This window comes from Melitaea cinxia, chromosome 9 (genome assembly GCF_905220565.1).
Source record: "Melitaea cinxia chromosome 9, ilMelCinx1.1, whole genome shotgun sequence".
Lineage (NCBI taxonomy): Eukaryota > Metazoa > Arthropoda > Insecta > Lepidoptera > Nymphalidae > Melitaea > Melitaea cinxia.
This window is the reverse complement of record NC_059402.1, coordinates 4,983,764-4,997,339: the sequence shown is the minus strand read 5'-3', so window position 1 is coordinate 4,997,339 and position 13,576 is coordinate 4,983,764. Positions and strand designations below refer to the sequence as shown.

The 13,576-nt window shown below is 32.5% G+C and overlaps 1 protein-coding gene across 1 annotated transcript; it reads right to left on the bottom strand.

Annotated features, from left to right (window-relative positions):
- LOC123656220 (FACT complex subunit Ssrp1) lies at positions 1-13,052 on the bottom strand. The gene is made up of 13 exons (XM_045591923.1): positions 12,889-13,052; positions 11,739-11,924; positions 10,779-10,994; positions 9,682-9,860; positions 9,101-9,340; positions 8,708-8,836; positions 7,846-8,007; positions 6,867-6,999; positions 6,166-6,347; positions 4,892-5,000; positions 2,817-3,014; positions 1,229-1,507; positions 1-602 (listed from the first exon to the last, which is right to left on the bottom strand). Exons 1-13 carry the CDS (start codon positions 12,937-12,939, stop codon positions 507-509), a joined length of 2,160 nt encoding a protein of 719 aa, XP_045447879.1. The 5' UTR covers positions 12,940-13,052; the 3' UTR covers positions 1-506.
- Between the last annotated feature and the right edge of the window lie 524 nt (positions 13,053-13,576).

Below are 13,576 nucleotides of genomic sequence, written 5' to 3'. Positions count from 1 at the left end.
TTATAAAGAAACAATTTTATTATTTGTTTACTTATCGGACAGTGAAGTTAAATTCAATTACATGTTAACGTACTTAAAATGAATTACATAATGTCTATTCATACTAAAACGTATCTTAACTAAATTTATCACGATATCTTAAACAAACCCGATCAGCTGTTATATAGCGATTGACGAAATGGTTGCAGATTTTCAACATTTCACATTATACACTAACATTATATTATAATGTACTTAGGAAAGCACATAAAATATTTTCTTCTTTGTTAATTTTTTTTATCAGAATCGGAACGCGACCAGCGCATATATTTTGTTATAAATCATATACATGAGAAATTATTCTTGTTCAATATAATACGAAACTTAAAAGGAACTGTTGGCCAATATTATTGGTCATATCATAAAAAAAACAAACATCAAATTCCTATTGGTAGTTTGTAACGTAATCAGTATTTCGCCAATTTCTATATAGCTTTGAACAAGGGCTTAGAATAATTTATAAGAATTCAATCGCTGTCGCTCCCGCTACCGCTCGTCTCTGAAGCCGATGCTTCTGATGATGAATTCTTAGCTTTTGGCTTATCCTTCTTTGTTTCTTTACTCTGCAAGAAATAACACAGATAAAAAAGGTTAATTACAAACAAATAAAACTAAACGTTTGGGTCTAATTTAATGTTTGATGCAATTTATTGTAATTTAACATTTCTCGTTTTAGACACTACAAAGTTTAAGATTAAATTAATATTTATATGAAGAAGAACAAGAATACATAAAGCATCGAATCCTCAATTTATTCAGTTTTAAAATGTATACCAATTTCAACAAAATTATTTCAAATTATACATTGGGATAGTAATAGAAGTGATGTTGAGTAATGTACAACTGAAATTCAAATTGAACGGAACTCCGCACAGATTAAATAAAGCGAATTATTCACGACGTATCAGAATAGATGAGAATGTATAATGTACATGCATTGCACGACATATTCGAAACAAAGTCACCGTGAAATATATGGGTTATGGTGTACATATTATAATATGGCTTTATTGGTGTTGTTTTTCATGCAAACTATATAACGGAATATGCAATCATTATACATTACATAGATGTTTTTTATTTTAAAATGAATAAGCATTGATTTACTTGGATATTACTTTTAGCGGAATCTAAGTTACGAATACGGTAGCTTAATAATAATTTATAATTAATTAAATAGACTGCTAACCTCTTTAGTCTCCTTCTTCTTCTTATCACTGCCAGAGTCTGAGGAGCTGTCATCATCCTCGATGTACTCCTTACTAGTGAATTTCCCTGAGCTCGAGCTCGCACTTGTGTTCTTCGTTTTCTTACTAGGTGGAGCCTTTGCCTTCTTGTCTGCGGCTTTACGTTCCTTCTCCGCCTGCTTTTTCTTCTGTTTAAACTCATCTGCTGCACCGCTATCCTTGTATTTCTTCATCGCTTGATTGTATTCCTCTTTTGCTTTGCTTGCCTTTTCTTCCCACTCCTGTGTACAAAAGTAAAAAAAAAAATAGAAAATAATATAGATTATATATTTGATTATGATATTTAGATGTATGTATATGTACAATAGTTATTTTTAAACTAATCTGTGTAAGTGCCATATATAATTTCTTTTCTGTCTCATGTTAAATGCATGTTATTCGAACATTGTATACCTATCTCTATTGTTGTTCGTTATAGCCCCCTTTACTTGAAACTGATACAGCTATAAGATATAAAGTATGCTATATATTTATTATATTATTTCAAGAAGAATTTGATTGTCTCAATTTAGTTAAAGGAAAATTTAGAACGCTATCTTTAGGGACTGTGGATAAGCAAGTAGCTGCCGGTACAGAGCCCTCTATGTTTTTTTTCGCTCCTATAAAATAACATTTGAAATATCGGCATCAGTACAAAGGAATAACCTAAAAATGGATATAAAGCAGATAGGTATACAATTAATACATTGAAGAACAGTCCATATTAATGTAAAAAATGTTTAGTTCTAAGAATACTATTGCAAGTACAATAAACAATAAATAATAATTAAATATCTACACAATACACACACGGTCGTCTGTTCCTATAGCAAGCAACTTAATGCTTGTGTCATAGGTAACAGACGACTGGTATTTAGCTACATATTTTTTTTCGATATACATACTTATAAATAATACATATATAAATATATAAATAAACATTTATATTACACCCAGGCTTGGGGTGGAAATCGAACCCACAACCCGCGGAGCAGAAAGCAGGGTCACTACAAATTGCGCCAACAGGCTAATATAATACACATAACAAATCGCAATGTATCTATCAACTGCTGCACACTTTTTGTATTTTACCAACAGTCATCATTACAGCCTATCACAGTCCACTTCTGGACATAGGCCTCCATAAGTTTACGCCAAAAATAGCGTGAACTCATGTGTTTTGCCCATAGTCACCACGCTGGGCAGGCGGGTTGGTGACCGCAGTGCTGGCTTTGTCGCACCGAAGACGCTGCTGCCCGTCTTCGGCCTGTGTATTTCAAAGCTAGCAGTTGGATGGTTATCCCGCCACCGGTCGGCTTTTTAAGTTCCAATGTGGTAGTGGAACTGTGATATCCCTTAGTCGCCTCTTACGACACCCACGGGAAGAGAGGGGGTGGCTAAATTCTTTAGTACCGTAGCCACACAGTACTTACCAACAGTATTGTGCGTGAAATACAAAAAATGTGCAGCATGCCCACCTGTTTTTAATTGGAAATAAATATTCTTTAAAACTAATAGTTTTGAGTAGTCCTATAGCCAGCCGACACTCACCGACTTATCCTTGAGGTCCCTCCAAAGCTCGCCGCCCTTTTTAGCGATCTCGGTGACCTTGATGCCCGGGTGCGCGTCCACGATGCCCTTCCTGTTCTCGTTGAGCCACAGCATGAAGGCGGTGGCGGGCCGCTTGGGCGCGTTCGCGTCCTTTTCGCGTTTTTTCGATTTCTCCTTGCGTTTGCGAGGAGCCTCCGACTAGAAATTGTAGTGAGAGGAAATAATGAACACATTTATCTTTTTAAAATTAAACATATCATGTGAATAAAGTAATTTTAAAATTGAAAACACATTTATCCGCTTCTTTGATAAACCTTTTAAATATGTTGTTGCTGTGTGCATACAATAAATTAAATAAAGTACATTTATTACATTTTCAAACTATACATTTCATTGGATACAGGCAGTAGTCCACTATTTTAATTGCATCAATAAATTAATGTTTAAAAATTTTCATCTTACAATAGGTTAGTCATAGCTAAATTATATCTTAAGTAACATGACACATGTAAGCTTTGTACCAGTTAACTATTTAAAAATAAATAATATTCTATTAAATCGACACCTGATATGAAGAACATTGTAACTAATGAAACAATATTTTCTAACTATACCATCAAAATAATGGGGAGGGAAAAATTATCTTTCAATCTGTGAACCGTATTTATACGACCACTAGAACGATTATTAGATAAAAAAAAACCATTGTAATTCAAGATAATCCAAATTTCTGCATAAAAAATTATAATTTCTGTTACGAACGAAAATAAAAATATATATAATATTGGTGGTTGGGACAGTAATATTGTAATAACAAATACCATTTTTTTTTACTCAAAATTTCAACATCACAGTAGCTTATAATATACATTAAGTTGATACTACATTATTGGAACTGTTGATACAATGTTTTTAAACTAAAACAATTGTATTTTGTATATATTATGTCATTGTAACTTGAACAGCGTTCCGTTTCATGTATCACAACGTGGTCAAGTTTTATTTAATTGCTAGCTGTGCTCGCGACTTCAGTCGCGTAGAATTTAACAAAAAAGTTATTGTTCAGTTCTCAAAATTATAAAATAAACAAATTTCTAAAATAAAAGTAGCCTAAGTTACTCCTTATTGCATCAGCTATCGGCCAGTGAAAGTCCCGTCAAAATCGGTCCAGTCGTTTCAGAGATGATTTATTAATACTTCGCTAGTGACTATTAACATCGTCGAAACTGCAAAATTGCATTTTTTGTTTATTTCATAAAACGTTCCCAAATAACCAAATCTATCATCAACTGAAGACATTTTTTTTATTTTATGCATATATTATTTAGTTGTGGTACTTCTGACAAATCAGTACCTATTAGTCTTAACCGATTAAAAATGTAACAAGTGACTCTTCTCATATTTACACATTAAATACCGGCTAGTAATCATATTAAACATAAATAGTCTGTACAGCATGACTTTAAAATTTCACGATCCTGCTTAAAATAAGTAAAAAGATACACACAATTTACACTTTGAATCACTCTCCTGTAAAGTTGCTGTTTTTTACATCCGACGTCATGGGCGACTTTATTGTAAACCACAATTACATTTTCAACAATAAACACATTTAAAGACAGTTACAGACAGTAAAGTACAATGGGCGGACATATGGCTATTTAGCCATTTCTTCCAGACAACCCGATTAAAGGAATGATAAATATAAGCTACAGGGTAGGGACAAGTCCATATTACAGAACGCAAAAATTAATAGTAGAACAATTTACTTTATTACGTATGCGGCTTTATTTAACATCACTTGGCCACTTTTTAAATGAAACAAAATTGTAAAACGCTCTCCAGAAAATTTAACAAAATCAGATGCAATGTTCTTCATATCGGTAAATGTATTATTATTAAGATCGATATCGATCGATAATGATTTATTTTACATAACTATGTACATAGCGATTTATGTTTTAAGTTTTACTTTAACTTTTTTTCAATTATAATTAAATGAATTTAATTTGATTGTAATTCTAAGGTCGAGAAAGTCTTAATTAGACGAAATTTAAGTAAATTTATAAACTTACAATGGTGATAGTCTTTTTGGGTTTCTTTTCCTTCTTCTTTTCTTTCTTACTGTCACCAGACGCTCCTGATGCGTCGGACTCTTCGGAAGAGGACGGGTTGGTGTCGTACCTGTAAAATTAATTTATGTGTTATAATTATGTTAAAAAAATTACCTATATTTTAAATCTAGATAGTTTCTTAATTGTATAGTAAGTTTAATCTTTTAAAAAACACAAAAAACCCTTTTCGAACCTATATAGGTTAATAAAGAAATTACATATGAAACAAATTAAAAGAATTTAAATTATTTTATTTATTATTCTACCTTGATGTTTAACTAAATCTGTTAAAACATTATTTATGCATGTTTAACATTTATGTACTCGGACGAATATGTTGACAGCTGGGTATTTAAGAGAACCCACAAACAATATATACCAGAGTGGCTTCAGATGGCAGAGATATAGAGATGGGCTAAACACATGATTTTTGGCGCGAACTTGTGGAGGCCTATGTCCAGCAGTGGACTGTTTTAGGCTGAAGTGTGCGTGTGTGTGTGTGTGTGTTGCTTCAGATGGAAAAATCCGCGGAAGCAGATGCGGATGCGTTTTATTGGAGGTATGCATTCGCGAATGTAAGGTTTTTACAAAATATTTTAATTTTATGGGCATAAATGAATGCAAATCGATTAAATTTAATGTTTCTTTATAAAATGAAAATAATTTTAGTCTTTCAGGCTATTATGTACAATATAGGTAGATTTTTTGTCGGAGGTTAAATTTTTGTTATTTCTGACTTTACCTTAATTCCGGTGTTGCGGTAAGTGTACTCATGCTCCTTACTGCGACTATCACGCGTTATTTTCGAACAAATTTACGTAAAAACGATCTTTACTGTAAGATCAAAATGCGATACGAACTGACCTTTAACGACTGACAAATCGACACTTTTAAACAAAATAACTTGTCAGACATAATATTCTAATGAAATTAGTAACATTGCGTGCTAGAATATAGGTTTGGAAATTCGAAAAATACCCAAAACCGAATCGGAGCACCCCACTGTCCACGTGGTCTTGGTCTGCCCTACCCCTAGTGTTTTTTTTAAAGCCGCGGAGGCGCGGAGGGAGGGCTGCACTACCCGCAGCGCCGGAGCCAAGCGTTACTCTAACCTTAAAGGTTACAGCGGGGTTTAACAAAAATTTAACCTCTGATAAAAAAAAAATCTACCTATATTGTACATAATAACCTTAACCAAGCAAGAATTAAGAAGCAAGTAATGAACGGGCACTCACTCCTCGGCCACGTCGCTCTCCCTGGCCTTGTCGGGGTTGAAGTCCTCGTCGGTGCTCTCGTCGGAGCCGTCGCTGTCGTCGGAGTCGCGCTCCTTGGCCTCGGCCTTCACGCGCGCCAGGTACGCGTCCGGCTCCTTCTCCGTGTCCGAGTCGCCGAAGTCGTCGTCGTACAGCGCCTTGTCCTGAACACACACACACACAAGCTGGTTTTTACTTAACCATAACCAGTGCATAAAGATATTGTTAATCAAGGATACATAAACTTATTCAAAATAAGCTTAAGTTCGGTTATGGTAAATATTGTGAAGAAAAAAAAAATATAATTAATCCTTCTGCAAGTCTTTAAGATATTTTTTGATTTATATGAAACATACCAATTTAACATTTATACTTTAAATCATATTATTATTATTGTTTATCATATATATATTTATTTAATCATAAGCAAATTATACTAACAATTATTTTTAAGCAGTTAGTCATTATATATTTATTGTCTTAACTAGAAGTAAATGCACAACTAAACAGTCGTGAATCGAGAGTTAACAACCTATATCAAATAGATTGAATAACCGAATGATAGTTGATTGACTAATTTATCAAAAATGAATAGATTATCTCCAAACATTAACTTGTGACATACAAAGCGACAATTTATATCAAGTGTCCAATTACCAAAGGCATCTCAAAGCAATACTTACATTCTTTCCAGTGTTCTTAACGTGTAGCTTCTTAGACGTAATGTAGTCGAACAATTTGTCGTATTCTCCTTTCTCTATACTGCTGAAGGTATGGATACTGCCGGATTTCAGTTCAATCTCGAAGTCGAAAGATCTGTTGAAATGTTACATTATATTAGACTATTATATTAAACGTTCACTAATAAAAAATTGTTGGTTCGTTGTACATGTGTGACATCGAATTGTTTTTTTTTTTTTTCTTAGACAGCTTATTAAAAAAAATTCGAAATATTACTAACACAATGAGTTACAGATTACAGCAAACAGATTTTAAGGGAGTTTTTATTTTAAGTGTCCTAACATCACTTTTATAGTTAATATACAGTGCTAAAACCCAACATACAACATACAAAAATGTAATAAAACCAAAAACATGTTTCCGATTACCAAGTTATTTTAAGGTAAAATCATTATATTCTTTATTGTACTTAAAAAAGAAACAAGAAGAAATCATATTTACAAAGTAAGTTGGCAAGGGCGAACTTATCTCTATAAGAGATCTCTACCAGTCTACCCATGGTGGTCAGAATTGGCGTTACCATGGCACAGTAGTGCAAGAGTGATTAATAATTATAAAGCTACTAGCTGACCTGGCGAACTTCGTATCACCTTATTTTTTCTGAAATATAATAATAACATAATATATCAAAATAAAATATAGCCTATCTTTTAAGTTGGATCAAACTGCACACGGTGTGCAAATTTGACTAAAATCTGTTAAGTAGTTTAGGAGTCCATTGAGGACAAACATTGTGACACGAGATTTATATATATTAAGATAAACTTATTCAAAAATAATAATATAAAATACATGTATACTTGACTATATACACACTTACATGAACATGTAATTATGAGAGGTCGTTAAATATTGTAGAAGTCAGAGTGAAACGAAGTTAAAATAGCGATGTATCAGCCGACAGTACGGACAGCGACTCACTTGGTGGAGGAGGCGCCGCCGCGCGCGAAGTTGACGGAGGCGATCTCCTCGAAGCGGATGTGCACGGGCGGCTTGTGCACGTAGATGAAGCCCTTGTCCAGCGGGTACAGGTAGCCGGCCGCCGCCTTGTGCGAGCACGCGATGGCCGGCGTGCGGTGGTGCCTGCGGGGCGGCCGACCTTAGTACGCGCATCTCGGGCAAAGGCAAAGGTTTTATGCTATACAGCCTAGTTTGTTTTTTTTTTTTTAAATTCATATATTCTAATCATCAATAATCATCAATATCATCAATAATTCAAGAAAAGAAGTGAAAATATGACAAAGAACTCTAAATATTTTTTTTCATTATTATTATTTATAGTTTATAGCGCGAACTCATGTGTGTTGTCCATAGTCACCACGCTGGGCAGGCGGGTTGGTGACCGCAGGGCTGGCTTTGTCACACCGAAGACGCTGCTGCCCGTCTTCGGCCTGTGTATTTCAAAGCCAGCAGTTGGATGGTTAACTCGCTATCGGTCGGCTTTATAAGTTCCAAGGTGGTGGTGGAACTGTGTTATTCGCCTCTTACGACACCCACGGAAAGAGAGGTGGTGGCTATATTCTTTACTACTGTAGCCACCCAGGGAAATACATGAGTTCGCGCTATTTTTGGCGTGGACTTGTGGAGGCCTGTGACCAGCAGTGGACTGTGATAGGCTGAAATGATGATGATGATTATGATGACTGATACTTTATTGTACACCACAAATATATTACAAACAAAGCATAAAGATAGTTACAGACAGTGAAACACAATTGGTTTTTATATACTTTTCTAAAAATCTAATTTAACTCTATGTTGTCTAAAGAAGTCCTATAGTTACCCTAGAAAATCTCCAGGTCCAGTGACTCTTCTGTTGATTATAACTTTCATTATTTTAGTCAGCACTTCATATGTAGGTCCAGACAATTCTTTTGTGATTTTACCTTCATATTTTTCCTTTAGTTCTTCCCTAAAAATAATCGTAAATTATTTTGTAAGAATATTATACTCGCGCTGAAAATGTTGTTACTGATGCTTTTTTAATATTTAAGTGACCCATTATCAAAACGGCCTGAAATATTTAAATAGGTTGAAATTGTGAAAAAACGATCCTGACCAATTTTTTTACATTACTTACTGTATTAATATACTTGTAGGTATTTCCATAAATATATTAACAAATTCTTAGTATTAATATTGAAACTAAATTATTCATATAGGTAATGTAACTCACTCAGTAAAGGGTAATTCCAGACTGGTTTCCTCTTCAATACCAAACAGTAACACCAAGTAGTGGTACCTTGTTTGACCCTGTTTGATAGGCGGGTCTAGGGAGACTACAAAAAACATCTGCCTCGTGTCTTTGTGTGGTAATAGGAAGAGTCGTAATACTGTCGACATTGGTATTTTGTAGTCAAACGTTTTACCGTGAAGCTGAAAGAATGTCTGGAACACCTTGATGTCGTAACGACCACTAAAATGATAAAAATATTTATTAGTAAATTTCATTAATTTTTATTTACTATATAAAACTGTATAGCTGTGACGATCAAATCAAGTCTGTCTAATCCTGGAAATCTTTTATTACATTAACTTTAAAATAAAATGAAAAAGTATAACTAATTTTGAGTGAATATATATTTTCGTTATTTGGTCCTATAATTTTTATAATAAAAGTAGTGTTTATGGATTCACTTCTTTCACTATTATTATTATTATATCATTAGTGAAAAAAACATCAACAAATTTCCAAATTTGACGATTATGGTTAACACAAATCTACTGTAAGGTCTTTCAGTAGCGATATAATCTTACCGAGGTGTAAGACACTGTAATTCCCTGAAAATGGCAATAGCGTCGCCAGATACAGAGATAACACTGGCTTTGTTCATCACTTGCTGGTGGAAAGCTTCCACTGCGTCCATGTCACCAGCTAATTCGTTTGTTGGAATGTGGAATCTCATCTCCATTAGTGATACGGGTGTATCATCGTTCTAAAAAGATTTAGACACTTGTCGATTATTTGCATATTATTTTCTATAAAATGAATATTAATTATCACAATGTATGTAGCAGCATAGCTTTAGATGACTGCACCAAATGAGAATGTGTTACAATACATTACATTTAGATACAGTAGATATAATACAGATATATAATACAGATACATTTTTTAGCTTGACATAAATGCAACCAGCTGCATACAAATTGTACAGGAACTACATATGTTTTTATGGTCAGTCTGTTTTTATCGTTTTCAGATTCCTAAAATATATTTTTTTATTGTTTATCTGTATCGGCAGTAACATATATTTTATTCTCTATATTACTTTGTTAATTTTTTTCAAATTCATATTTAAATAAAATAGTGCTTTTGTCAGATGTTATGAAATACACAAGTATATAAAGCTGTTAGATTGTCAAATAGTAAGTCAGGACTGTACTTAATATTAGTATTACAAGGGCGGAAAGAAGGGGACATGAGATATTATGCGCATTTATTTTTTTGCCAAAAACTTGCTAAAATAAGAATATTAACATGATTGATGGATGACTTCTAAGAGCCTTTCATTTATAATATTTCATTTGCAATAATATACATTCAGAAATATATTAAATTACTTCATTTAAACGAAAGTAATTGCAAAATAGTTTTTTTTTTCATATGAATCTGACTCTAACCCTGACTCTGCCCGAAAGCTTTAGAAATCTTAGTCACCACAGGAACACAACATTACTTGAAAGCAGTATTTTTTAGCTGTGATGTTTTGTAAAAAAGAAATGAATAAAAAATGAAGGTTAAGATTCTCCAGTCAGACTTTTCCAGATTTAAGGAAAACAATTCCTTGTATACTCCTAAAAACCTCTAATGCCATAAAAAGTTGTATCTAATACTAAGGTAAAGTGCTTACCTGATGAAACTCAAGTGTGACTTCATTCTTGCCAGTATTGCACTGAGACACATAATGCAAGGGTATCTCAAATGCGGTGTTAGAGCCGACATTGAAACTAAGTACAGCACCATTAAATTTAGCAGTACCCCAATTCCATCCCTTGAGTGAAAGCTCTTTTTCCAGCATGTCCTTATTGTAGTTGCTCTTAAAGAACTTTGCTACTTTTTCTTGCTCCTAAAAATTTAAGATTGGTTATTTATAACATTGATAAAATAGTGTTTTTACTTTGTTTTGACTAAGCTATGACTAATTTAGTTTTAATATTGTACTGGTGACTACTGGTGAACTAGCTGATGTACTAAGGCTATGGATTTAACTTCCATAATTATATGACAAATATATGTACGGGCCTTAGAAATGTTAAATATGAAGCACTGGCTCTTTGGTTGGCGTATGTCCCCGTACCATCAGTACAAAAATGTCATTTTATTATGAGGCATTGATTGTTAAACATTTATTATCATTTTCTGTGATTTAATACTTTATTTTTTTTGTTCTTTTATTCTTTTATTTTATTTAATACTATCTACCCGCTCCGGCTTCGCACGGTTGCAAAAACTATCACTGTTCCTCTATTATATTATGCATGTATTATACATATAAACCTTCCTCTTCAATCACTCTATCTATTAAAAAAAACCGCATCAAAATCTATTGTGCCATTTTAAAGATTTAAGCATACATAGGGACAGAGAAAGCAACTTTGTTTTATACTATGTAGTGATTTTTTAATTTAAGACTATGTTAAAGAATTTAATTGAAAATCCAAGGAAAATAAAATCAGCATTGAATTATTCTAATAATTTGTGTTTGAAGACTATATGTGCAAACTTTTAATATAGCTCAGTTTTGTACCAATGTATAAAAGTAATATGAAAAATTGTTATTATAGTGTAATTGTATTTTTTAAATCTTTACCCCTTCTTTGAAGCCTCCGTATCGATGCAGAGTGCCATTTTTCAAAAACAGTCTCAAGCCCCACGATCCAATGAACTTTTGAAAATTGACAAGATCAATGTCATTGGCGGATATCTGCTCCACTTTACCAGTTTTGCTATTTTTGAATACAATACTTTGATCTGTCATTTTTAGTCTTCCTGGTACCTAAAAATTATAAAGAATGATTAATTTAGAATGAAATGATGAATGAATGAAAAATGAATTAAAAAATACAAAATTTTACAAGTTAATTATTTTTAATCATATTATATATACATATTTTGCTGTAAATAGTTTCTTATTTTATTTAAGAAATAAATGATTTCAAAATATTTCTCAATGTTAATAATATTGACAGTAAATACTAACTTATTCATTCCTTTATAAAAAAAAAAATCTTAAATGTATTGTTTAATCGTTCAAGTATATAGTATAATAGGATATTTTTTTTAAATATAAATAGTATATACGTTCAACAATTTTTCACCGACTTAAGGTAACATAAGGTTAAGTTTGAGTAAGGCTATTTCCTATCAAATTAATTATTAATAGTCAAGTTTTAATTATGGTAGTTACTATAGTGGTTTAGATGAAAAAATATAACAATATTTTTTAAAAATTGATGTGTGCAAACCAAAAAGGGTCTTGATATACCGAATATAAATAAATGTAATACAAAGAATGTATGTAAGATACACACTATAGTGAGCAATAAACTATAATTACCTGTCTTATATAATACTGTATATTAAGCTTAGTATTCTGTACTTCTAAACTATATGTATAAGAATAAAGTGTACTTAAACAGCATATACTATTATGATGTCTATGTCACACTAATCTTATAAATGAAATTGTTTTATTATTGGTTCTTGTATGAAAAAAATTTTGTTGCACTTAAACATCCACAAAATCTAGTTAACAAAAAAGAAGCACTATTGTGGTACATAAGACGTGTTAGTGTCGTTCAAGTAATTAGGTACATATATTATATAGTATTAAATGGACATATAGATTATGACTGTTAAAACTCATCTATCATTCCAATTTTCCTTTTAAAACCTCGACAACAATAAAATTTAATTCGCGCATTTTTTGTTTTTAACATGGACAATACTTCGATACTTACCATAGTACCCTTAATCTCTGCAGTAACATCATTATACTCAAGAAATTCCATTTTCTAGAATAAAAATATGAAATATATTGTTGATAAAATTGACAAATTAACTTTTAAAACGTAAAACAACATAAATGTTTAGCACGCGCGAAGCCGAATTAATGAATTAAAATGACATTGACAATACGGGATCACAGATTAGTAGTCTTGGGTAGCACATGTACGATGTACTAAAAGGTTACGTTACTTAGTAAGGTACGAAAATGTAATATTACCAAACGTCAATCGCTATTCGGACCATGGAGCATAATGCTCCATGATTCAGACCTAATCGGACTAATCGTACACTGTAATAGTACTATCAGCTATCACACTTCACCGCTTTTATAGAGAGTAGTTTTTATCGCAGTGGAAATATCTTTAATAAAATCTTTTGTTTAAATAAGCATAGTTTTATTTATTTCAACTTATATTTTTAATTATTGCTACCCAATTTTTTATTTTTATCGACATCTATCAAAAAATATTTATCTAAATTTTATAGCTAGACAGTGTTCTCTATGACACTTCCCCTCACGAAGATCTTGGGGTGTAACCTCAGGTCTAAGTGACCCCTATCAGGTTTAGGTTGATCAGTCTTATAATCACTGGAAGTAGAAGAATTGCTAATCTTGCTCTCATTATTTCTCGCTTGTGC